We start from the raw sequence: 27,809 nt of genomic DNA, 5'->3' as shown, positions 1-27,809 counted from the left end.
TCAGTAATGGACTAGCCGCTGGCCGGTTGGCCCGTTGTGGCACTCCTCATGAATGAATAATACTTTCCTTTGGAGAGGTCAAATGCGCGCGTGTGGCCAGTGCCACGAATGCGCATTAGGTTTCCCCAGGCGGCTGACGTCGGCGGGGGAGGATAGTAGGCGGAGCCTGACCCAGCGCCGCGGTAAGTCATTGAAGGGGTTTTAACCCCTTCAGCAACTTGGGATGGGGGGTGGGAGGGGCACTACAGGGTCCTGCAGTTGTGGGCCGAGCATATGGGGGGGGGGGGTGGAAATTTTTATTTTGCCTAGGGCGGCAAAAATCCTTGCACCGGCCCTGTCCACAGCCCAGCACTCCAATGAGCGAGGCGAGGAGAGAGCAGAGCAGAGAGCGGTGACAGTCAGCAGTTCTCTGCTGGGGGAGCTGTCAGAACTGAGCGATCAGCGGTGTTCAATCGCTCTGTTCTTAGTGTAGAGGCACTGGAAGACAGATACTGCATCCACCTAGGTAAGTATAATTCTTGAAAAAAGCATTCCCATAAATCTCTTTTAAAGTGGTTGTAAATCCACTTTAATGACTTTTACCTATAGGTAGGCCTATAATAAGACTTACCTATAGGTGCTGTAAATATCTCCTAAACTTGCACCGTTTAGGAGATATTTAGAGTGAATGCAGTCAATTACGTCATCGGCGCATGTGCTCTGAAGAGCCCTGTGCCGTGACTGGCGGCTCCTGCGCGCATGCACGGGAGTGACGTCCATGGGCGTAGGAACCGGGGGGGGATGGGGGGACACATCCCCCCCAGGAAATAATGCGGGGGGGAGGGGTATGGTGAAATCCCCCCCCCGGTTTCGCAGTGGCTGAATCCCTCTGCGCGTCCGAGCGCAGTACAATTGAATGTCCCGCGCTCGGACCGCGCAGCCGCAGACGTGGCGGCCAGGGAGCAGCAGTGCGCCCCGACCCGCCCATTCTGTGACAATAGCGAATGAGAATTCACTACTGTCACACGGATCCTCCTCCCGGCCAATCAGGGAGCGGGTCCTCCCGCTTCCTGATTGGCCGAAAGGCAAACACCGTGCCATTGGACGAGGAGGAGGCGCCGCGGGAGGACTGAAGACTCGGAGACGCGGGGAGCCGGGGACTGCAGAGAAGCAGCGAGACCGTCCGTGAGGTAAGTGCGGGGGGGTCGCTGGCACTCTGCAATCATTAGGGGCAATGCTGTGGCTGGCACTCTGCAATCATTGGGGGCAATGCTGTGGCTGGCACTCTGAAATCATTGGGGGCAATGCTGTGGCTGGCACTCTGCAATCATTAGGGGCAATGCTGTGGCTGGCACTCTGCAATCATTGGGGGCAATGCTGTGGCTGGCACTCTGCAATCATTGGGGGCAATGCTGTGGCTGGCACTCTGCAATCATTGGGGGCAATGCTGTGGCTGGCACTCTGCAATCATTGAGGGCAATGCTGTGGCTGGCACTCTGCAATCATTGGGCATTGGGGGCAATGCTGTGGCTGGCACTCTGCAATCATTGAGGGCAATGCTGTGGCTGGCACTCTGCAATCATTGGGCATTGGGGGCAATGCTGTGGCTGGCACTCTGCAATCATTAGGGGCACTGCTGTGGCTGGCACTCTGCAATCATTGGGGGCAATGCTGGGGCTGGCACTCTGCAATCATTAGGGTCACTGCTGTGGCTGGCACTCTGCAATCATTGGGGGCACTGCTGTGGCTGGCACTCTGCAATCATTGGGGGCAATGCTGTGGCTGGCACTCTGCAATCATTAGGGGCAATGCTGTGGCTGGCACTCTGCAATCATTGAGGGCAATGCTGTGGCTGGCACTCTGCAATCATTGGGGGCAATGCTGTGGCTGGCACTCTGCAATCATTGGGGGCAATGCTGTGGCTGGCACTCTGCAATCATTAGAGGCAATGCTGTGGCTGGCACTCTGCAATCATTGGACATTGGGGGCAATGCTGTGGCTGGCACTCTGCAATCATTGAGGGCAATGCTGTGGCTGGCACTCTGCAATCATTGGGCATTGGGGGCAATGCAGTGGCTGGCACTCTGCAATCATTGGGGGCAATGCTGTGGCTGGCACTCTGCAATCATTGGGGGCAATGCTGTGGCTGGCACTGTGCAATCATTGGGCATTGGGGGCAATGCTGTGGCTGGCACTCTGCAATCATTGGGCATTGGGGGCAATGCTGTGGCTGGCACTCTGCAATCATTGGGGGCAATGCTGTGGCTGGCACTCTGCAATCATTGGGGGCAATGCTGTGGCTGGCACTCTGAAATCATTGGGCATTGGGGGCAATGCTGTGGCTGGCACTCTGCAATCATTGAGGGCAATGCTGTGGCTGGCACTCTGCAATCATTGGGCATTGGGGGCAATGCTGTGGCTGGCACTCTGCAATCATTGGGGGCAATGCTGTGGCTGGCACTCTGCAATCATTGAGGGCAATGCTGTGGCTGGCACTCTGCAATCATTGGGGGCAATGCTGTGGCTGGCACTCTGCAATCATTGGGGGCAATGTTGTGGCTGGCACTCTGCAATCATTGGGGGCAATGCTGTGGCTGGCACTCTGCAATCATTGGGGGCAATGCTGTGGCTGGCACTCTGCAATCATTAGGGGCAATGCTGTGGCTGGCACTCTGCAATCATTGGGGGCAATGCTGTGGCTGGCACTCTGCAATCATTGGGGGCAATGCTGTGGCTGGCACTCTGCAATCATTAGGGGCAATGCTGTGGCTGGCACTCTGCAATCATTAGGGGCAATGCTGTGGCTGGCACTCTGCAATCATTGGGGGCAATGCTGTGGCTGGCACTCTGCAATCATTAGGGGCAATGCTGTGGCTGGCACTCTGCAATCATTAGGGGCAATGCTGTGGCTGGCACTCTGCAATCATTGGGGGTCCTGTCCTGTCCTTAGGGGTCCTTTCCTGTTCCTTGGGGGGTCCTGTCCTTGGGGGTCCTGTCCTGTCCTTGGTGGTCCTGTTCCTTTGGGGGGTCCTGTCTTATCCTGAGGGGTCCTTTCCTGTCTTTGGGGGGTCCTGTCTTGCCCTGGGGGGTCCTGTTCTATCCTACAAACACAGGCTGGCAGGCGGGTGGAGGGGGGCGTGCACAGCGGAGTGGCATCATGCGAGACGTCTCACCAGCATAGGGAGAGTGGGCAGTGCGCACCAAGCACCCAGCCTAGGCGGCCAGGCCTAAAGCGCATGCGGGAGTGGCGTCACATGGACAGTACTGACTGACTACCTAGCAGTCTGTCCACTGTGTGTCGGGGACCGGGACCGGACAGTGAGGAGGTTCCGGCGGCAGCGCAAGGCAAGGCACTGGCAGCAAGCATATGCCAGCCCAGCCAGCAAGCCAAGCAGCAGCACCAGCACTAATTTTGATTAATGCCATGGGATTAATTTGGGGGTTCATTTTTATTAATGCTATGTGGGTTAATTTTTATTAATGCTATGTGGGTTAATTTTTATTAATGCTATGTGGGTTATGTGGGATATAATAAACAAATTCGATGAATAAATTGTATTGCACACACACACACACTCTCTCTCTCGCAGTTTACTGAAAAAGCATATACCTGGCGAGTAAAAATGCTGTCCCCCCCCAGATTTGTGTGGGTTCCTACACCCTTGGTGACGTCATGTGGCTCCAGCCAGTAATACTGCTGGAGTCCGCAAACCCGGAAGAAGATGGGTGAACATGGATGCGGCCAGCAGCGGGGATAACGCGGACTTCGTTGCAGGTGTCACATAATGTGCTAGTATGCGATGCATACTAGCACATTATGCCTTTACTTTGCATGGAAAAAAAAAAAAGAAAACATTTTTGGAAGAGTTTACTTCCTCTTTTTTGCACATGGTTTATAATTGTGGAGAAGAATTGATGGTGTGATGTCACTTTATATTTTTAATTTTTGTGGGGTGAGCACATTATAAAATATATGTATTATATATTTTTTGTTTTGCACTGAAATGAGTACATCTATTGAGAGAAACGCCTCACTTCATTCCTTCCCATGTGTTCAGCTCCTGTCACTGTAAAGTAAACAGTGCTGCTCTAGCAGTATTTTGATGTATTCTCCCCCCGTGACTTCTGCGCATGCCCGGCAGTTGTGGGGCTAGTTCAGCTCCTCCCCCCCGCTACACCGCGATCTCTTGATTGTAAGTGCCTGGATCGGTGCATGCGCAGACGGTACGGGAGTGGGGAGCAGAATTTCATGGGATGCGGAGCCGGCCTCCCTGAGCCCGATCCCGGGAGCGCGCTGTAATGCAGCCCGGGGATTCCAGGCCGCAGCCCAACATGGCCGGGAACTGCAGCAGCATCAACTCGCCTGGCACCGGGGAGATCATCCAGCTGAATGTGGGGGGCACCAGGTAGGTGGTGAGCTGTAGTAGGTAGGTAGGAGGTGAGCTGTCATTCATAGCAGAGCCAGGCTCAGAACTGGGGGGGATCCTCCATGTCTTCTATATTATTATTATTATCTATGGGCCTCATTCACATCTGTGTGACTCTGAAACGTGTGAAAAATCCGTGTTACCCTGTGGTATCGCTGACGCCCCGATCGCACTGCGTTTTATCTGAGTGTGCGGAAATGCGTAATTTGACGCAGGTTTTAGAAGCGCACTATAAAGGCATGTTGCGCCCCAAACGCGGTTAGCAGAAGGTGCGAGAGCGTCTTTGGCACGCTTGTTGCGAATGGGGCGGTCCTATGTGCGACACGTGAAAACGCATTAAAAAAACGCAATTGGGAATGCACGTTCTCGCTGTGTGAACGGGGCCTAATTCATCATGGTAACCGAAACGCTGCCAGCAGATGTGCGCTTTTACACGCTACAAAATACTGAAAGCGCAGCGCCTGAAGGCCTCATTCACACCTGCCTGTTCTGGGAATGCATAAGATAACGTGAGTCGCGCTTCTGGTGCTATTCGTTCTTCACCACTTCCCACCCACCCTCATATGAAGGCGGAGCGGTGCGGCTCTCGTTCTCGGACGATGTCCTATGACGGTGCACCAGAATGGCTGCTATCACGCCCTAGGAACACGGCACGAACCCAATCTCGATAAAGAGCTGATGCTCTTTACACATGTGATCGGCTGTGTCCAATCACAGCTAGTTACATGTAAATGCAGTAGTGCCGTTTATCGGCACACCTCTTCTCACGTTGTCAGTGTCATCTCCTCGAAGGGATGACCAGGACAGGTAATGAGGGCACTGATCATCAGTGCTCTGATTACAGTAAGGCCCCAGCAGTCCTGCCTATCAGTGCCCATTAGTAGTGCCCAACGGTGGGTCCTCATTAGTGCCCATCGGTGGGTCCTCATTAGTGCCCATCGGTGGGTCCTCATTAGTGCCCATCGGTGGGTCCTCATTAGTGCCGATCGGTGGGTCCTCATTAGTGCCGATCGGTGGGTCCTCATTAGTGCCGATCGGTGGGTCCTCATTAGTGCCGATCGGTGGGTCCTCATTAGTGCCGATCGGTGGGTCCTCATTAGTGCCGATCGGTGGGTCCTCATTAGTGCCGATCGGTGGGTCCTCATTAGTGCCGATCGGTGGGTCCTCATTAGTGCCGATCGGTGGGTCCTCATTAGTGCCGATCGGTGGGTCCTCATTAGTGCCGATCGGTGGGTCCTCATTAGTGCCGATCGGTGGGTCCTCATTAGTGCCGATCGGTGGGTCCTCATTAGTGCCCATCGGTGCGTCCTCATTAGTGCCCATCGGTGCGTCCTCATTAGTGCCCATCGGTGCGTCCTCGTCAGCACACATCAGTGAAGGAGAAAAATTACTTATTTAAAAAATTTACTGACAGAAACAAAAAAAAAAACATTTTTTTTTTTTTTTTTTTTCAAAAAACGCACCTCCCTGTTGAAATGGCATCAATAAGGCCCCTGTGTTACTTTTTGATGCGGTTTTTGAGTGAAATACACACCATAAGCATGGTAAAATCGCGTGCATTTTCATTGCCAATATCGGCACTTTTTTCTCTTATCAGCAAAATCTCGATAACATCATGTTTCGGACACCACTATTTCGGTGCATCTCTAGTTAGATCTCTCTGTGACTCTAAAAAAGGTTCTTTTTTTTTTTTTTCTGATTTCATTACGAATTGCATAGACTTCTGGTAAATGGAAGTCACAAGCTACAATGAAATCGGAGGTGTAAATCGGGCTGAAGTAGCACGATTTCAAAGCTTTGGTACAATGAACTGCAAACAGATTTCGTATCTTAATTAAATACAACATTGAGTGGCTTAACAGTTGAAATATTGAAAACGTGATTGATCGATTTAGAACTGTTCACGTCATCGATATACCAGGGCTCAAAATTTAAAGTCCTGAGCTACTAGCCAGGCCTTAAGGGTTACTTGCCACCAGTTGCCCCACCCAACTTCTACCCTGCCCCGCCCCTAATTCCGCCCATAAACACCCTCCTAAATGATCTCATAAAATTACACTGTTAAATGTTTTTGCATTAATGCAGAAGTTACAAAAATATTAACGTTGTCAGTGCCCATTAGTGCAGCCACATCACTGCCGCTCAAGGGTCTGGAGGGCTGGGGGCTGAAGAGCACTAAGGGGGCTGGAGGGCTGGGGGCTGAAGAGCACTAAGGGGGCTGGAGGGGGTGGCTGAAGAGCACTAAGGGGGCTGGAGGGGGGGGGGCTGAAGAGCACTAAGGGGCTGAAAAGGGGGGGGGGGCTGAAGAGCACGAAGGGGCTGGAGGGGGAGCTGAAGAGCACTGGGGGAGGCTGAAGAGCACTGGGGGGCTGGAGGGGGGGTGCTGAAGAGTACTAAGGGGCTGGAAAATGGGGGGGCTGTACAGCACTGGGGGGGCCAGCAAAGGAAAAAAAAGAAGTTGGATAGGAGGAGCGGTGGGGCGGCTGCATATAGAGGAATTGATCTTTTAATATTCCTCGAATGCCTGCAGAAAGGAGAATCAGGCATCCAGTGGCTGCAGGAGGAATATGGAAAGATCAATTCCTCTATATGAAGCCGCCCTACCGCTCCTCCTATACAGTCACACAGGGAGGCTGCTCAATCCTTGGGCACTCGCCTTCTTCCAGCCCCCGCGAGCAGCGCAGCACAGACCGAGGGAGCAGCTGCCTTAAGATGAGGAGATGATCGGCGCGAGTACCGGCTTGACACCCCCATTGGTATGCCACTGCTGGCCGGATAATGTCAGAGCGCTGATCATCCAACTGTAACAGCTTTAATTGTAATTGCTGGGCGCTCGGTCACACACACAGTCCCGCCTCCTAGCCCGGCTTCTTTGATAGACGTCACACGTCCTGGTTGGCCAGGTGTTCTGTCCATCAAAGAAGCCGGGCTAAGAGGCGGGACTGTGTGTGTCAGCGACCGCCCGGCAATTACAATTTAAAGCTGTTACAGTGGGATGATCAGCGCTCTGACATTATCCAGTCTGTCGGCTGGCCAGCTTTCCTCTCCTCTCGCTCCCGGAGCTCACCCTACATAATTTTCCATTCGCAAAATTCGAGCAGGCAAGTGGAAAATTTGAGGGCTGGATATACAATACAATCATCACACACACACACAGATATTTATGTGAGCGATCAACGAAATTCCACCGCAGCCGATGGACGTGACGTTGACCATGGACTAGCTAAATCGATGGAACGCTGAGGTCTCTGATTTGCAGACTTAATCGCACAGAGCCATTCATTGGATGATCACATTGATAGGTGTGTGGCTGCCATTATCTTATCACTGGTCGTTCATTATAATTTGTTTGACCTCTTTGAGCCAACACCTCCTGGACCTTGAAGAGGTTTAGGATTCTGGGGGGGTGGGGTTTATGATCATGTGACCGCCATGATTGGCTGTTGTGGCAGTCAAGTGATCGGAAAGCTCCTGATCGCAACCAGTGATCGTAAACTTTCAGTTAGCTGTCAGCAACTGTGCGGGGGGGGGGGCGCACACCCTCAGCACAGGTGTATACCACCAATTCACGCAAATGTGTGGCCACTCGGCGCCAAGGCCCACCCACCGAGAGGTTTGCATTCAGCCGGCGCCAATGGGTTAGAGAGGAGGTTCCAGTCTACTGTGTAAAAAAAAAAAAAAAAAAAAAACCCTGTAGCTACTGGCTTTAAACCACTTGACGACCGCCAACTGCAGATTTACTGTGGCAGGCGGCCGCTCCTGGGCAAACCGACGTAGAACTATGTCGCTTGCTCAGGAGACTCTAGGGGGCTCCCGCCCCTGCTCGTCAGCTGGGGAGCCAGTGCGTGTGACATGCGGCTCCGATGGCTGCCGGCCACTCGCGATCTCCCCCCCTGCTGACAGAGGACGGACGGCTGATGTAAACACAGCCGTCTGAAGTGATCACAGAGGCTATGCGATCCTGCTACATAGGATAACATGTCTCTGTGATGATCTCACAAGCCATGCCAGTTAGAATCACTCCCCTAGGCTTACATTTAACCCCTTGATCACTAATAGTATTAACCCCTTCCCTGCCAATGGCATTATTACAGTAACAGTGTATTTTTAGCACTGATTACTGTAGTAATGTCACTGGTCCCCCCAAAAGTGTCAAAAATGTCAGTTAGGGGTCTGATCTGTCGCAGTCCGCAAAAAATCACAGATCGCCGCCATTACTAGTAAAAAAACAATAAAAATTACATAAATCTTTCCCGTAGTTAGTAGACACAATAACGTTTGCGTAAACCAATCAAAATACGCCTATTGCGATATTTTTGGTTAAAAAAAAAAAAAATGTAGCAGAAAACAAATTGGCCTAAAATTTTTAAAAAATTTAGATTTTTAAAATTTTTTTGGGAATGTTCTATAGCAGAATGTAAAAAATATTGTTTTTTTTTTTTTTTTTGTTTTTTTTTTTTTTCAAAATGGTCGCTCCTTTTTTTATTTTTTTGTTTATAGCGCAAAAAATAAAAATCGCACAGGTGATCAAATGCCACCAAAAGAAAGCTCTATTTGTGGGGAAAAAAAAAGATGTCAATTTTATTTGGGTACAGCATCGCACGACTGCGCAATTGTCCGTTAAAGTAACGCAGTGCCGAATCGCAAAATAAATTAATAAATAAACACACTCCCCTGTCCCACGATCCAGCGATAGGCTCACCCCAGCTGTTCTGACATCTCATCTTCTGTCTTTCACGCCGGCATCTTAAGTGTGGGCACCCAGCTGTTACAACTTGCGGCTTCACAGCCGGATGGCTACCGCACATGCGCGAGTCACGAGAACCCGTAGCATGTCCCAGAAGACGGGAGGGAGGGAGGGGGGAGAACTTCCAAGGAGCGATCGAGCAGGAGTGGGTGCCTGTCAAAATTGGGTAACCCCCTCCCCAAAAGTGCCATTTCTGTAAGAGGTGGGGGGATGAGGTATTTAAAGTGTAAGTCCAGGCAAAAACTAACTCTAAACCTGCTCTGTGCCAAATTCCTAAACCTACTCTGTCTAACCCTATACAGCACAAATCGCTGTACTTAACTATTCTGCAGCCAATCCAGTCCGGTTTCCAGCAGCAGAAGCTGTGTGCAGGAGAGGACCATTAATGGCTGGGAAGTGACGTCACCCATAGACTTACTATGGGGCTCCCGTTGTCGGCTGCCTCTCCTGCACCCGCCGCCACTGACAGCTCAGCGTGGTACTGGACTGGCTCGGCTGCAGATGAGGTAAGTAAAGCATTTTTGCTTTACAGGGTTAGATTTAGAATGTGGCAGGTTTAGCGTTAGTTAGATATTTCCTAAACTTCCACTTTAAAGCGGAACTCCACCCAAAAGGGGACTTTGGCTTTAAAGTGTAACTTCACTTTCGTAGGGGGGAAAAAAAATAGCAAATAAAGAAAAACAATATAGTGTATATACAACTGCGACACAAATTTTATTGTAATTGAATGTTATTAAAAATGACCTTTCCTTTTCGATCTGCAGCTGTTGTAGTTTTCTGACAATGCAATACAATATGGCTACCTGGAGCTGTTCTGTACATAGAATGTGTACTGACCACACCCCAGAAACATCATTTCCTGCTTGTGTGATTGGAAGTCTGTGCTAAGATACAAGTCAGATTTCTGGCATCCCCTGCTACAGAAAATTTAATTTTTGATGAGATACTCCCAATAGGAACACGTCTAAAGGGATTGCAGACCCAGCAGCTCCTCATTAGAGCCCTGCAGCTGATTGATAATTATGAAACCACTCCCATTAGACCCACTCAGTACAGGAGCAAACTGATTTCTTCAGAAAAACAAAAGGTAGGAATCTGAAACAAAGTTTGTTAAAATCCTTGTAATGTACAGAGATCACCCAGAGGGGAATGTGTTTTTTTTTTTTTTTTTTTTTCTCGCTACTTTTATACTTAGAACCCACCTGAGCTATCATACCAGGAAGCTGCCCATGCCGACAGCCAATCTTAGGTTGTGCAAATATCAAGTTCAACCACCTGCAGTAAATATTCTGCGAATGGGCAGCAAGTGAAGGCACAATCGCACATATGCACTGCTCGGCCGCCTACTTGGTTTGGGGTGCGTCCAATGCTTGTGTAAGTAAGCCCTAAAGCTGGATACTCATTATACAACTTTTGTTGTTTGATTTCCTTTAGATTTACCTTCAACTATGTAGTGCAAGGGCCTGCCTGATTGCATACAAATTGAAAGTGTTTAGGTCTGACTTCATGGTGCGGCCATATACTGGTGTCACCGCTACCCTATTGAATTGCTCTCTCTCTCCAGCTATACTGGAACCTGGGGTGTTTCTTTTCTTTATGGTTCCTGCTTGGGTCAATTTTTCGATCTTTGATAATTAAACCATATGTATTTGTTTCAATATGGATAGCATTTTTCATTTTTTTCTTTTTACCTCACCTACCTTGTTCAATCACCTCTAAATTAGACCCACTGATGGCGGGTATCGGTGGCTTCTCCTTGGTTTTAATGAATATTGACATGCTCATGGACATATACAGTGGATAAAAAAAGTCTATACACCCCAGTTTAAATGTCGGGTTTCTGTGATGTAAAAAAAGAGACAAAGATAAATCAATCCAGAACTTTTTCACCTTTAGAGCCCATTCAGACAGGGGTGACACAACTTGCTGGGGCGACCTGTGAAGTTGCGGTGCACAGCGTGCACCGCGACCTCAGCGCGACATGCACAGACTTCATATAATTGAAGTCAATGCAAGTCGCCTCCAGGTCGCCCCGAAGTAGTACAGGACCCTTTTTCTAAGTCGGAGCGACTTGTGTCGCTCCTATTAGAACCGGTCCTGTACTAATCTATGGCAGGCGACCGAGCACGACTTGTCAGGCGACCAAGTCGCCTGACAAGTCGCGCTAGTGTGAATGGACCCTTAATGTGACCTATAAACTGTACAACTCAATTGAAAAACAAACTGAAATCTTTTAGGGGGGGGAATAAAAAAAATAAATAATGTGGTTGCATAAGTGTGCACATCCTCTTATAACTGGGGATGTAGCTGTGTTTAGAATTAAGCAATCTCATTCAAACTCATGTTAAATAGGAGTCAGCACATACCTACCATCATGTAACTACTTCAGCCCCGTCCACTGTACATTTACTGCGGCACTCTGCCGCTGCTGGGCAAAGCGACATAGCCCTACGTCGCTCGCTCAGGAGACTCTAGGGGGGGCGGACGCACGGCGGCGCTCTCCCGCCCCTGCTTGTTAGCTTGGGAGCCAGCAGAGAGAGAAGGACAGACGGCTGATGTAAACACAGCCATCTGTTATTCTCCCTGAAGTGACCTCAGAGGCTATGTGATCCTGCTATATAGGATCGCATGTCTCTGTGATTACTTCACTAGCCACGCCCCCCTGACAGTTAGAATCACGCCCCTAGGGACACATTTAACCCCTTGATCACCAGTACAGTTAACCCCTTCCCTGCCAGTGTCATTTTTACAGTAACAGTGCATATTATTAGCACTGATTACTGTAGTAATGTCACTGGTACCCCCAAAAGTGTCTAAAATGTCTGGGGTCCGATCTGTCTGTCGCAGTCCCGCAAAAAAAAAATCGCAGATCGCCGCCATTACTAGTAAAAAAAAACAAAAAAAAAAAAACAATAAAAAACTTTTGCGCAAACCAATCAAAATCGATTATGGCGATTTTTTTTTTCTTTTTGGTAAAAAAAAAAAAAAAAAAAAATGTAGTAGAAAACAAATTGGCCTAAAATGTTAAAAAATTTAGATTTTTACATTTTTTTTTTTTTTTGAGAATTTCATATAAAAAAATGTAAAAAATATTTTTTCAAAATTGTCGCTCTTTTTTTTTGTTTATAGCGCAAAAAATAAAAATCGCACAGGTGATCAAATACCACCAAAAGAAAGCTCGGTTTGTGGGAAGAAAAGGATGTCAATTTCGTTTGGGTACAGCGTCGCACGACCGCACAATTGTCCATTAAAATCACGCAGTGCCGAATCGCAAAATAGGACCTGGTCATTGAGCAGCCAAATCCTCCGGGGTTAAAGTGCCTCTGATTAACCCAAATAAAGTTCAGCTGTTCTTGTTGGTCTTTCCTAACATTTTCTTAGTTGCATCCTACAGCAAAAGCCATGGTCCGCAGAGAGCTTCCAAAGCATGTTAAAAGGTATCATTCGGGAGAAGGGTACAAAATAATTTCCAAGGCATTAGATATACCATAAAACACAGTGAAGACAGTCATCATCAAGTGGGGAAAATATGGCACAACAGTGACATCACCAAGAACTGGACATCTCTCCAAAATTGATGAAAAGACGAGAAGAAAACTGGTCAGGGAGACTGCCAAGAGGCCTACAGCAACATTAAAGGAGCTGCAGGAATATCTGGCAAGTAATGGCTGTGTGGTACAGGTGACCACAACCTCCCATATTCTTCAAATGTCTGGGTTATGGGGTAGAGTGGCAAGATGGAAGCCTTTTCTTACAAAGAAAAACGTCCAAACCCGGCTAAATTTTGCAAAAACATCTATAGTCTCTCAAAAGCATGTGGGAAAATGTGTTCTGGTCTGATGAAACCAAGGTTAAACTTTTTGGCCATAATTCCAAAAGATATGTTTGATGCAAAAACAACACTGCACATCACCAAAGGAACACCATACCCACTGTGAAGCATGGTGGTGGCAGCATCATGCTTTGGGGCTGTTTTTCTTCAGCTGGAACAGGGGCCTTAGTCAAGATGGAGGGAATTATGAACAGTTACAAATATCAGTCAATATTGGCACAAACACTTCAGGCTTCTGCTACAAAGCTGAACATGAAGAGAAACTTCATCTTTCAGCATAACTACCTAAAGCATACATCCAAATTTAACAAAGGAATGACTTCACCAGAAGAAGATTAAAGTTTTGGGATGGCCCAGTGGGAGCCCAGACCTGAATCCAATTGAAAATCGGTTGGGTGATCTGGAGAGGGCTGTGGACAGGAGATGTCCTCGCAATCTGACAGATTTGGAGAGTTTTTACAAAGAAGAGTGGGCAAATATTGCCAAGTCAAGATGTGCCATGCTGATAGACTCATACCTAAAAAGACTGCTGTATTAAAATCAAAGGTGCTTCAACAAAGTATTTAGTTTAAGGGAGTGCACACTTATGCAACCATATCATTTTAGTTTTTTACTTTTACTTCTCCTAAAAGATTTCATTTTTTTTGTTCAACTGAGTTGTACAGTTTATAGGTGATATTAAAGGTGGAAAAAGTTCTGAAATGGTTTCTTTGTCTCACGTTTTTACATCACAGAAACCTGACATTTTTAACGGGTGTGTTAACTTTCTATATACACTGTACTTTCCTGTTTGATTGTGGATATATATGGCTTGATGTACTGGCTATATTGTTGTGGTCAACATCTCAGTCATTTAACTTATCAGTATTGAAACTTGGATCCTGGAGAAGCCCTTCATTTGGGCGAAACGCGTCGATCCATAGATGTCAGATCCATATGCACCAAGACCACGCATTGATTGCACGGAATGGTCATTACATGTTGATTTAATGTTTCAATAATACATATTTTTTTAACTAATATATTTTTGTATAAATCACCTCTTTGTGGAGACTTACCCTTTGACTATTTTTTTTGTATAGGGGATAGTGCCAGGTTTTTGATGGGTCCCCCCCCCCCCAGCTAATCATATTTATATGGTTTTAGTAAATCTAAAGGAAAAAAATCTTAAAATTGTATAGTGTGTAGCCAGCTTTGGGCCCCAATTACATTTGCAAATGGGGATGTGTGATTACATGCAGAAACCCCAGCAAGGGTTAATCTGCCCAGGGCCAATCACTCAGAGGTAATTGCCACTTGAACGATTACATGCAAGCAGCTGTGGGAGCTGTCGGCATCCCATTGCCTTCAATGGGGCTTTCTCCTGCAGCTGATTGCCGGAAACGCCCCCGCTGGAATTCTCGCATGTAATTGCACATGGCCTCATTTACAGGTGTGATGGGGCCCAGATTGTACAACTAAACTCAGGTGTGATTGTGTGGTTAGCTTACATGGCAACTACACTTGCAGTTGCATATAATGAAGTCTCTTGTTTTAAAAATAAAATAAAAAATAACAGACATGTTATACCTACCTCCTCTGTGCAGTGAATTTTCACTGGGCAGCCCGGATCCTCCTCTTCTCAGGTCCCTCTTTGCTGCTCCTGGCCCCTCCCTGATGAGTGCCCCCACAGCAAGCAGCTTGCTATGGGGTCACCCGAGCCGAGGCTCCGTGTGTCTATTCAGACACAAAGCTGCAGTTCGGCCCCTCCCCCCTCTCTCTCCTGATTGGCTTATTGACTTTGACAGCTGCAGCAGCCAATGGTGCTTCTGCTGTGTCTCAGCCAATCAGGGAGAGTCCCAGACGGCCAAGGGACTTGTGGACATCGCTGGACAGAGATGGGGCTCAGGTAAGTATTAGGGGGTGCTGGGGAGGCTGCTTCACACAGAAGACTTTTTATGTTAACGCATGGAATGCATCAAGATAAAAAATGCTTCTGCCTTTACAACTCCTTTAACCTGTACCCAATCCAGCGAGTTATCGGCGTTGTTCAGCTGCTTGTCAAAATCTTCCCGGCTTACACTCCAGATCTCTCTTTAGGATTGAATGAGAGCACAGGTTCTGTTCCTATGCAGGCAACAGAACAAATATGAATTTCTTTTTATTTATTTTTTGTCAAACCTTTTTTGTTTTTTATATCTGTGAAGTTTGATATCTAGATGGCTGCCGAAATAGGATTTGTCATTCATAATTCTGTTATTAATTTGCTTTTTTTATTTCTCTCCAGATTTAGTACATCAAGACAAACACTCATGTGGATCCCAGACTCCTTTTTTTCCAGGTATGTATCATTGCTGCCTTTATGCTGCTTGTAGATACAGTTCTGTCAAGGGTGGAAATGTGCTATTTTAATCTTGCATGGTTTCTTTATTGTGCACTGTTGTACAGGTTTTATACGCCCCCCCCCCCCCCCCTCGTTGTATTTTAACCATTTTGGACCAGAAGGATTTGCCCCCATAATGACCAGGCCATGTTTTTGCGATTCGGCACTACATTACTTAATGTAATATTGCGCTGTCGTGCGACGCTTTACTCAAATAAAATTGATGTCCTTTTTTTCCCACAAATAGAGCTTTTTTTGGTGGCATTTTATTACCTCTGTGGTTTTATTTTTTTATTTTTTACGTGACTGCGTCATTGCAGCAGACAGATCGGACCCCTAACTGACCTTTTTTCCACTTTTGGGGGGGACCAGTGACATTACTACAGTAATTATTGCTAAAAATATGCATGGTTACTGTAATAATGAGACTGGCAGGGAAGGGGTTAACCTAGTGGGTGATCAAAGGGTTAAATGTGAGCCTAGGGGAGTGTTTACTAATTGTGGGGGCAGGGGCTTGTGAAATGACCATAGAGACCTGTGATCCCATATAGAAGGATCACATGAGCTCTGTGATCATTTCAGAGAGAACAACGGTCTGCTGTGTTTACAACAGCTGGCCATTCTTCTCTCTCAGCGGGGAGTGATCGTGGGTGGCCGGCAGCAATCGCTGCCGCCCGCCCCATGCATCGGCATTCCCCGCTGCCTAGTGGTGGTGGGTGCGTGAGCGCGGTGGCGCACACTCGCTCCCCAGCACCACACACGCGACTGATGTAGTACGCCGTCGGTTCGCACAGCCGAGCCAGCCTGCCGCAGTAAGTGGTTAAATGCAATGATGGGTTCACATTACATATTTAACTTGTCCTCCAACCACTGTAATTGCACTCAACCTGCAGATTTTTGAGTGCATTGATCACTAATATCTGTTTTTTGCTGCATGGGGTGTATTATTCCAGAAATGATAAAGTCTGTTTATTTTACAGTCTGCTAAGTGGGAGAATCTCAACACTACGTGATGAAACTGGAGCTGTAAGTAATGTGCGCTGAAAAGCCTTGAAGACTGAAAAAAAAAAGTGGCAGAACTGAGATTGTTGCCTCTAGGAACTAGTTGAACTTTTATTGCCCATTCACGCAGGTACACTGATCAGAACACCCGTGCACAGGGCCATGTTTACCGACTCAGGAGGCACAGGTGGCCCGTGCAGTCAGTATGCCCGAATTTTACACATTCTGTGGTCATTTAGAGGTTCTTTTGTCTGAGAGGCTTATGCATATATTACGATACCCAAATTTTACCATCTGTGTGTTTTAATATTGTTGGGTTTATATGTATTGATTTATTTATACAGTTCTCTGATTAGATTAAGACACATGACATTTGGATTTTAATAGGCTGCTGGTTGATTCACTGTGGTCAGGGGGTATAGCGGCGAGGATGTGGATCTTGGTCATTTCACTAATGATTTTCAGCTGCTATTCCACTTTATTAGCAGTTTTTCCATTCAGCCTTTTTGTGGTTATGAGTAAGCGAGTGTAAACTCGGGAAACGCGTCGACCTTTGTCCTTATCCGTGCTATTTTGATGTCCAGTTTTGGATCTACAGTGGTGAACTTCACATGATAACTTACATTGGTGTGCAGTCATCACTTTGGGTTTAAAGATACTGCTGGAGACTACGGATCTGACCTGCACCTGATAATAGATCCTCACCCGAGCGGCCCATCTGCATTTGTCTCAGTATGCCCGAATTAAAGACCGGCAGACAGCTACATGGCTTCATGCACATGCCTTCTTGTACATCCATGTGCCACTGTACCTGTGCATATGGCGGTGCTTTTGTAAACACAAGTACATCATATGGAAAAATAAAAAAATCTTTCAAATTCTTCTTCTACTGAAATGTATTGAAATTTTTTATTCAACACGAGAAGTAAAAGCGATACATAAAGCTGGCAGATGAGGTTTAATGTTGAAAAATGTAAAGTAATGCACTTGGGTGCCAGAAACCAGAAAGCAAGCTACTCACTGGGGGGGAACCTCTGGGTGAGTCTAGGATGGAAAAGGACCTGGGGGTACTGGTAGACAACAGGCTTGGCAGTGGCATGCAATGCCAAGCCGCTGCAAGCAAAGCCAACAGAATACTGGGATGTATAAAAAATGGGATTCACTCCAGAAATAAAGAGATTATTCTCCCTCTCTACAAGACTCTGGTCCGGCCACATCTGGAGTATGCTGTCCAGTTCTGGGCACCGGTCCTCAGGAAGGATGTGCTGGAACTGGAGAGAGTCCAGAGAAGGGCAACAAAAATAATTAGGGGAATGGAGGACATCGGCTACGAGGAAAGACTACAAGCACTGAACTTATTCTTTCTGGAGAAGAGACGATTGAGGGGGGATATGATATCAATGTACAAATACTGTACTGGTGACCCTAGCATATGGAAAAACATATTCAGAGAATGGAAATGCAATAAGACGCGTGGCCACTCACTAAAACTAGAGGAAAGGCGGTTTAACCTTAAAATACGCAGGGGGTTCTTCACTGTAAGAGCAGTAAGGATGTGGAATTCTCTTCCGCAAACAGTGGTATCGGAAGGGAGCATCAATAGTTTCAAAAAACAATTAGATGGGCACCTTAAAGACCACAACATACAGGGGTATACAATGTACGGTTAACAGCAAACACACACACACACACATCATAGGTTGAAATGGATGGACTGATGTCTTTTTTCAACCTCACTAACTATGTAAAAATTAGGCGGAAACATGAAGTATTAATTCACTTTGTACAAATATTGCTCCCCAAATGCAAACTAAGAGCTGCAATAGCCTTATAGTGTGAAATGACATAGAGATGCTTAATTTGCTCTCACAAATGTGTATTCTGTAAGTCTTGCTTTACCTAACCTAAAGATTATTTGTTCACAAGAGTTGCTCAAAAGACAACATCCAGGCAACCGAATCAATATCATGCAGCCCAAAGCACTGGTATCCTAATGATTCTATGACCCTGGCACAAAAATAAAAGTGGGGGGTTCGAGGAATAATCTACCACTGCCTGGGCTGTTCATCCAGAGCCTACAGGAGCTCAACAAAGAGGGGAGGCAGCAAGAGGATAAGAGAGAGAGGGGAGAGAAATGGAGAAGGAATGGAATCGCGCACCCTAGGTGTTTTAAGCTGTACTTTCACAGTTCGCGGGATCAGGAGGTCATTTGAGAAGGTGGGAAGCAGTCTATCCCTGGTTGCCAAGTCAGATGAAATTTGTCATACTTGTCCTCAAGGATCGTCAACAATCTTTCTTGATAAGAATGCCGTGAACCTGGTTTTTAACCTCTTCAAAGCTGACAATTGGTGTTTTCCATGCCCGCACTATAGTTTTGCTTTGTCGCCATAAATCTGTGAGTAATTAGGGTACGTTCCTGACGGGTAAAATCTGCTAAAGGTTTATGTAAAAGTGCTTCCCATGGGTCTCTCCATAAATTTATATGAAGAACCATATCGACCAGTGTGTATACCCTAATCCATAACCTCCGGACTTTAGGACAGGTCCATCATATGTGTTTTTTAGTGCCCAAATCTGGGCAACCTCGAAAGCAGTTGGATAGGTTATGATGGTAGACATTAAGCAATCCTAGCTGCCTAGCTGGGGTAAAGTACAAACGGGGCATGACTTTGAAAGAATTTTCAAGAGCCAGGACCTTTGCGAGAAGATTTAAACCTGGGCCTCCCACATTTTACGCCAGTCGCCTGGCTGTGTAGCAGAACCAAGGTCATTTTCCCATTTGTCACAGTACAGGGGGGTTTGCGATCCAGTATTCAATATAGAGGAATATAACAAAGATCAGACCCTGGGTAGTAGGGTTGGTTCGACATCTGGTCTCGAAGGTGGTGGACAATAATGGGTGTTCGTGATGATTAGTTAGAGACTGCAAAAGGTGACCAACTTGTACATATCGATAACCTTCTGATTCAGGGATCTCGTCAGAGTCCTGTTGATATTGGTACGAACAGATTCCGCTGGCCGTAAGCAAAGATCAAACCATAGTGAAACCCAGGTGGGAACAAAGAACAGTTGATCAGTGGTAAAATGCAGAGTATTTAATGGAATCCCAGACCGACAGGGTATAGGTCACATCAGGTTTAGGGCGATGTACAGGAGGAATCTATGGAATCTTTCAAATTCTTGTACGTTGTACTCTTGTTTCTGCTAGCACAGCCGTATACATGAGCACAGTGGCACACACCCATTCACAATTGCATGCTTTACGCTGTGCCTGGGTGAAGGAAAAAAGTCTGCAGATATGCTAAAGGTGCTCAGCCAGTCCTTGTTAAGGCATTAGTGTCGAGTCCTTAGTTATCACAGGAACAAGTGTCCCCAATGTAAGATTTCCCCATTTTTTCCTGTTCTGGTGACTAATCATAATTTTAGATTTACCCTCACTTTCATTTGTGGTGACGTTTTGGCAATGGGGACAATCGTGGATAGTGAATCTTTATTACGGGGACCAAGACAGCAATAAAAAAAATTGATGTTTTAACCCCTCACCATTCGCCAAAATAAGTTATGCCTTTTTAGGAAAATCTTGAAGGGGAAGATTCTCTGTAAAAGTGTTATGCTTCCATCTAGTGGTGTTTATTGGTATTGCTGTACATACTGTCAGTTACAAAAACGTGTGTGTATTTATAAAGAGAGAAAACATACATATACATTTTTTATTAATACAACACTGCTTTAAACTTGCTTCTGATCTGTAAGCCTGTATTGTCTTGTGTTTTGCCATTGCAATAATAATATGCACTTTAACGCATTTTAATTTTGTGCATTGAAGTATGTATGATGGAAAACCTTAAAGTGGTTTTAAAGGCAGAAGATTTTTTACCTTAATATATTCTCTGCCTTCAAGGTAAAAAAACCTTGTGCAGGCAGCTCTCTCCTCCACTTACCTGGGCCCTATCTCGATGCATCAATGGCTTGCTCTATCCTCATTAGATCAGACACAGTAGCGGGAGCCGTTGGCCCTGCTGCTGTAAATCAGTCAGTAAGGAGGGAGCATGGGGAAGGGGCCATGCCGTGCTCTGTGTCTTATGGACCCCCAGAGTAGGCACTGGAGTGAGCATGCACGAGTGCTTCCTCAGCAAGTGGCTTGCTATAGGGGCACTTGACGTTGGGGTGAGGGTCCAGGAGCGCTGGTGGGGGACCCAAGAAGACAAGGATTGGGGCTGCGCTGTGCAAAACCATCACAAAGCAGGTAAGTATAACCTGTTTGTTTAAAGAAAAATTAAAAATAACATTTTATTCTTTAAACCTTTTACCAAGTATGGGTAGTTCAATACTGTATCAAGTGTGGATAGTTCAGACTGAGCATATGGTGAAATGTGTTGGATACTACCTTTAGTGGAAACCACATTAGATCTAGAGGGATTTGCCTGTCTCCCTGGATCTACTGGCTATTTTGATATGCTGATTTCAGGTAAGGTAACCTCTGTCTACACCTTTTATAATGTGTTCAGTTTGAATTGCACAGGTGTATGGCAGGGTTTCTTTAATGCTGAACTCCAGCCTAACCTTACTTATTTAGCTGATTGTTATCTTTGCCGGTCAAATTACAGTAACTCCTGCATTCTCTTTGTACTGTGGTAAGCTTACAGTCAGCAGTATAAGTGCCTTTTTCGTAAGTAAAGCAATTCCTGGACAGATGACAACTAGCCTCATCCAGCCCTATCCTCCTGAAGCTGCCTGTCAGCTGTCTGCTAATACTAGATCAGGGAATTGCAAACTGTGGCTCTACAACTGTTGCAAAACTACAAGTCCCGTCATGCTTGTGGCTGTCAGTCTTGCTATGCCTCATGGGACTTGTAGTTTTGCAACATCTGAAGGGCCACATTTTGCATATCCCTGCACTAGATGATTGGACAGCTGTGATGTCATGTAAAGCAGCCGTGCACCACGTGCGGGCATGCCAACAGTGGTCTGTATGTATGTGTGTGTGTGTGTATATATATATATATATATATATATATATATATATATATATATATATATATATATATATATATATATATATATATATGCTGCTTTAACGGGGTAACTGGAACAATTGAATTAGTCATTTGCAAGGACTTGAGTTCTGCTTTAACCCTTTCACTGCCCTGGATGTAAATCTTATGTTAGCAGTGGTGATATTTACACTTACCTGACTGCTATAGATTACATTTCTTAAGCCAGTTTCCTGTGCAAGCGATTTGGGCAGATATAAAGCTTCAACAACCACTGGAAACATGTTTTTTTCTTTCGTTCATTGTAGGACACCGCTCCTGATCATCTTAACCATTGGGTTATACTACCCCCCTACAGGAGTAGGACACTAGGCAGAAAAAAAGACTGACTACGCCCATGGGCAGTCCCAGGGGGTATACTCCCTCTCTCTGCTATAGGTACTCAGTTTTTTTTTTTCTGACTAGTCAGGAGTAATGACCTAGTTCCTTTCTGGGATCTGTGGTCCTGGCAATGTTTTCCCTTTTTTAGATAGATTTTTTTTCTATTTTTTTTTCCCCTGCAAGATCCACAATCAACTGCTGGGACTGGGTGACGGGCTGGATAATCCAGATCCATTGGTCACCCCAATCTGGCTAGCGAGTGTGGGCAGACCTCAGCTCCGTGCTAGGTCAGCCGTGACATAGCCCCACCGAACGGGGGCTGGCCTACGAGTTAAATTCCCTCTATTTTGATGGAGAGGAGGTTCTGTCTGGAGCGGTGCCCGTCTGGTTCCTGTTATGGTAAGTAGTAGAGCTGCACGATTATTCGTTAAAATATTGCAATCTCGATTCACCCCACCCTCACGATCTTAAAACGGCATTTCCTCGATTCTTACAGAGCTGTTCTCTGCTCACTCACAGCTGTAAAAAAAAAAAAAAAATGGGGGCGGGGGTGCGCCGCTGGGGGGGCTGTACCTGGTGGGGGCTCCTGCCAGGGCCCCTTTCTTGCCTGTTTCTGAGGCCTAGGGATCCCTACTGGGTTCCTGGGAGCCTTGTGGGGCAGCCATTTTCTTGTAGTCTGTGTGCTGTAATACACGGCGGGCATTGGAATAGCAGCGGCCATAACAGTGGAGCCTTTCTGGGCGGCAGTTTCAGCTGTGGGAGCTCCTCCTTATCCCCTGGTGCTGACTCCTGGATCTTTTCATTCCCTGGATGCCGCACATGGAGTGCAGATTATCCTCGTGCTGCTGATGCTTGTTCTGTGGGGTGGTGAATCTGGTGGGGTCCTCCCTCTCTGCTGCAGGATCGATTGGTGCTCTTACTGGCAAATGGGTGGTGCTAAAAGAGTGGTGAGGGTGTCCCTTAGCAGTGTTTGCACTTTTTGTGGTGGTCCCCCTATTGACTCATGAAGTCTTTGGAGCACATTTCTCCACCTAACCCCCTCTCAGAAGCTGCGGGGCTCTCCGGGTCCCAACCATCCATTGATGCACTGACGGCGGTCCTGGAGTCCTTTGTGCTCCGGGTGGAGATGGTTTTTGGGTGGCAGGCTAGCAAAAGGCACCCCCCGTGTTCCCCCTTCCTTACCTGTCTCCTCAGATCCTGAATCTGATTCGGCTGCCGCAGACATGGGTCACTCTGCTGCTTCTGCGACTATCTGAATTCTCAGATAGTGAGGATAATTTCTTTACACCCGTAGCTGTGCATGAAAAGGCACTGATGGGCGCACTGATTGTGTCTGTGTGTGAGACTTTAAAGATGGAGGATGCAGCTTAAGTTGTGGCGGAAGCTTTGGTTTTCTTTGGCACTCGCAAATCGTCCACAGCGGCAAAGGTGTTTCCTTTTCCCTCCTATTTTGACAGGATTGTTGCTAAAGAGTGGGGATGGCCAAAACTTCCCCTTGTGGTCCCTAAGTGATTTGCTATGCATTACCCCTTTTAGGCGTTCCTTTCTTAAAAAGTGGATATTTCCACCGGTGGTGAACCCTCCAGTTTCCAGATTGAACAAGGCAACCATGATTCCGGTTGAAGAGTCTCCGGCCTTAAAGGATCCAGCTGACAGGAAGGCGGAGGCTGCGGCCTGCAATATGTACACTGTGGCTGGTTCGGCACTTAGGCCGGTGTTCACCATTGCCCTGGTGTCAAACTCTGATAGGGTGGGCTAAATTTCTATGCCGTTAACCGGAGGGGGAGCTGCTTCCCCCCCCCCCCCTGCCTTTGCTGAGCTAGCGGACCAGTTGGTCCAGGGGCTGCACTTTATCTGTGATGCCTCTTTGGATGCAGCTCCCCTGCTTGCTAGGCTCTCTGTTTTGGCAGTGGTCCTTAAACATGTTTTTTAGCTCAAATGTTGGTCTCTGGACCAGACTTAAAAAAAAAAAAAAAAAAAAAAAGGCCTTAACTGATCTTACTTTTCACGGAGATTGCCTGTTTGGAGCTACCCTGGATGACATTATTTAGGGTCTCACGAGGGGGAAAAGTACTTTTTTTTTCCGCAGGCTAGTAAGGGCAAGGATCCTCATCGTAGACGTGGGCTGTCCTTCTTCTCGGCTCACAAAAAGTTTTTTCGTCCCTACGGGTTGAATGACAAGGGATCAAAGCCTTTCAAGGTCTCCTCGGGAGGATCCAAGTGACCTTGGTCTGGCAAGTTGAGAGTGGGCTTCTCCAGACCTGCAGACAAGGCTTCTCACCCGTATCTGGGGTGGGGGATCTTCGCTGGTTCCTGGACCCGTGGACTTCATTGGATCCACAAAGTCATATGGTCCGGATACAAGATCGAGTTTCATTCTTACCCCGCGGAAAGGTTCTTTCCTTCCAACATGTGCCTGTCCCAGGACCGCTTACAGGCTCTTTGGGGTGGTGCAAGACCTGGTACTTCAAAGGGTGATTGTTCTGACTTTGCAACGTTGTCAGGGAGTTTATTCAAACCTGTTTACAGCTCCCAGGAAGGAGGGCAAGGTGCGTCCAATGCTGGACCTCAAGGCACTGAACTGCTTTGTGCGGGTACAGAAGTTCAGAATAGTCCAGTTTCACAGTGATGTCATCCCTGCAATGGGCATCCTAGCCTCTATTGACATAAGGACACTTACCTACACATTCCAATATGTGTCGGTCACCAGCGCTTCCTCCGCTTTGCTGTGGGAGAGGAGCATTATCAGTTTGTGACATTACCCTTTGGTCTCGGCCTCTGCTCCTCGGGTCTTCACAAAAGTGTTGGCCCTGGTGCTGGCATTGTTATGTCAATGGGGGATTGCGGTAGTGGGCTACTTGGACGACCACCTCCTTTGAGCGGAGTCTCCTACTGCTCTGATGGACAACATGGAGATCTCTATAATGACTCTGAGGGAGTTTGGCTGGATTCTGAATTTTCTGAATTTTCCTTGGGCGCTCAGGGCCTCGTGGGCCTTCCCTCATCAGGCATCAGTGACGCAAGTTTGCAAGACGGCCACCTGGTCGTCGGTGCACACTTTCACAAGATTTTATAAAGTGAATGTGTTGGCATCTGCGGATGCTTCTTTTGTCTGCAAGGTTTTGCAGGCTGTTAGAGGACCTAGTCCTCTTTGAGGGCGTAATGCTTTTCAGTTGTTTTTGGTTGAGCTCCTGTTACCTGGTTGGCTAATCTTTAGCCTTGGGGAATTTTTTTTTTTTCTCGCTGTTCCCGCCCCTCATGTTTGACACTGCTTTGGGATGTCCAGTGTTTACGGTAAAGTCCCGTATGCTTACCGTAAAATCCATTACTCTGATTTTCATTGACGGACACAGCACCCAACCCTCTGTGGAGTTGACACTGCTTGTAACAAAACTACGTACCTATAGCAGAGAAGGGGAGTATACCCCCTGGGACTGCCCATAGGTATAGTAGCCAGTCCTTTTTTTTTTTTCTGCCAAGTCTCCTTCTCCTGTGGAGGGCAGTACAACCCAATGGTTAAGAAGATCAGCAACTGTGTCCATCATCAATGAAAATCAGAGAAATTGATTTTTCTGGAAGTAAAAAATCCCATCCAACCCCTCCCATCCAGGCTTCTGTATCTCACTTGCAGCCCCGGGATAGATATGGCATGTGTCGCTGGGTAGGGTGGAGGGAGCTTGGCGAACGTCTGTTCACTGATCTGGTAGGGACATATATCTTGTCGCTTCCTGGTTCAGAACTGTCATTCCCGTGCTGCTGTGGCCAAAGATGGAACCTATTAGACTTCTGAGTTCTCCTTAACTACTTCAATACCGGGCACTTTCACCCTCTTCTTGTCCATGCCAATTTTCAACTTTCAGCGATGTTGAACTTTGAATGACAATTGCTCGGTCATTCAACACTGTACCCATATGAAGTTTTTATTTTTTTCACACAGAGCTTTCTTTCGGTGATATTTTAATCACCACTGGGTTTTTTTATTGTTCGCTAAATAAACAAAAAAAGACAGAAAATTTGGAGAAAAAAAAAAAAGTTTTTGTTCGTTTATGAAAGTTTGCAAATATTCTTCATAGATTTAGATCAAACTGTATTAGGCTACATTTCTTTGGTGACAGTACCCCAAATGTTTAGTCTGTAGGAAAGTTAGAGTCCACAAACTATGGTATACAGTATATGGAAATTGATCAATCCTGATGTACTGGCATCTCATTTCTTGAGGCCATGCCTCAACATGTGTTCCCCGGGCTTCAATCAAACAAGGCCGCCGCCCGTATCTGTGACAGATCGGCTGACCAAGCTGGTCATAGGGAGAGAGTGAACCCCGAGCTGATCACCATCCGAGCAGCGTGTCTGTTTGATTAAAGCCTGGGGAACAAATGCCGTTTTAACCTACTATTGGGAGGGATCCCTGACTTAAGACTGCATGACTTCTATGTGTTTACTATAGTGCTAATACAGTGACTTAGTTGGTGGTGACATCTACCAATATTGCAGCATGCATATCCATCTGATGCCTTTTGGAACCTATATCACCATGGCTGCTACACACCTCTATTGACTCTCTGCAACACCCTGTGAGGAAGGAATACACGCTTGTATTGACTCTCAGCAACACTGCGAGGATGGAATACCTTTGTGTTCAGTTGGTTACAATACCCACAATGTGGCTATTCAAGTTTGTGACCCTCTGGGGAAGTATTAAGCCTGCATCGATGGCTCTAGTTCTTTCATTTTAAGCACCCTCTGCTCATTAATGATCAATCATATCAAAAATTGTATTTTATATCTACTTGTTTGTTTTTTGAAGAGCGTGTGGTTGAGGTCACTATCACGCCACCTATGTCAGGGCTGGCCCAAGACATCGTGCTGCCTGGGTCCAAAATTAAATGCTGCCCCCCCCCCCCCCCCCCAAAAAAAAAAAAAAAAATCACGCCCACTAAAAGGCCTACACATTTTTTATTTTATATCATGATAATGAAAACTCAATTTAAATGTATGGGGCACTCAGATTTATATGCAACAGCACCTTGTCTACATGCACAGTTATATGACATACCATTATATTAAATTCCAAACCACAAACTCCACTATTATTTTGTTTGTCTGAATGTCTGATGTCACAACACAATCACATGATGAAAGTTCCCCGGAGGAGACACTCCGCCTCCTCATACCCATCAGTTTGCACTATGGGCGGCAGTATGAGATGGGGAAATGCCACCCGTAACGCGCCCCAAACTGATGACACACAAAACTGCTGGGAAAAAAAATCTTGGGCATCAATTTGCTGCCCCTCTCAAAGTGCTGCCTGGGTCCAATGGACCCAGTGGGACCCATGGAAGGGCCGGCCCTGACCTATGTGGTCCCACTTTATAACCTCACTCTCTGTCCCGGTGACAACTGGCTTTTAAAAATGTGGGGTTGTTGTGGAAATAAAGATTGCTGATATTGTTGTTCCCCCCCCCCCCCCCAACTTTCATGCCACCCTGTGTGATGACCCATATTGTAGTTTTATATAATAAAGGCTTTTTAAAGCTCGGACTATGAACAATTTTGGGTATCAAAATGTGTTGTTTAATGGGGGCTCAATCCTAAGACTCAAAGTGGTTCTAAAGGCAAAAGGTTTTTTTTATCTTAATACATTTTCTGTATTAGGCCTTATTAACACTGCAGCTTGAAAAAGCTCAGTACAGCTTTTTTTTTTTTTTTTTTTTTTACTGAGCTAAAATGCAGCCCAATAATTGTAATGTGCCTATGAACAGAGGTGCATAAACGAGCGCCGTTCATTCTTCAGTGAAGAAAAAAAACTTTTTTGGTCAGTAATTTATGCCTAATGCTCACAAATATGCACAAATGGGCTCAAATGCCCATTTACATATTGTGCAGAACGTGAGAATGTTTTTGCGCGAATGCATATTCACGAAAATGCATGTAAATACTACATACAAAAAAAGGTCTGGAAAAAGTAGAAACTCAAACAGGAGTATCATGTGCAGGAGGCCTTTGGATAAAAAAACCTTCAGTGTGCAGCTCCCCCCTCAGCCCCCTAATACTTACCTGAGCTCCATCTCGATCCAGTGATGTG

At 46.5% G+C, this 27,809-nt stretch overlaps 1 protein-coding gene across 1 annotated transcript in view; it reads left to right on the top strand.

Moving 5' to 3' along the window:
* The first annotated feature begins 4,186 nt into the window (after positions 1–4,186).
* KCTD3 (potassium channel tetramerization domain containing 3) overlaps positions 4,187–27,809 on the top strand; it is a 133,136-nt gene continuing 109,513 nt past the window's right edge. The window contains exons 1-3 of the mRNA XM_082249836.1: positions 4,187–4,385; positions 15,252–15,305; positions 16,328–16,373. Of these exons, the coding sequence (XP_082105962.1) occupies positions 4,279–4,385; positions 15,252–15,305; positions 16,328–16,373 (207 nt within the window). The 5' untranslated portion in view covers positions 4,187–4,278. The remainder of the gene's footprint in view (positions 4,386–15,251; positions 15,306–16,327; positions 16,374–27,809) is intronic.

The sequence above is a fragment of the Pelophylax lessonae genome (genome assembly GCF_965119305.1).
Source record: "Pelophylax lessonae genome assembly, chromosome: 3".
Classification (NCBI taxonomy): domain Eukaryota; kingdom Metazoa; phylum Chordata; class Amphibia; order Anura; family Ranidae; genus Pelophylax; species Pelophylax lessonae.
Note: the sequence above shows the minus strand (reverse complement) of the source record. Positions and strands in the feature narration are given on the sequence as shown.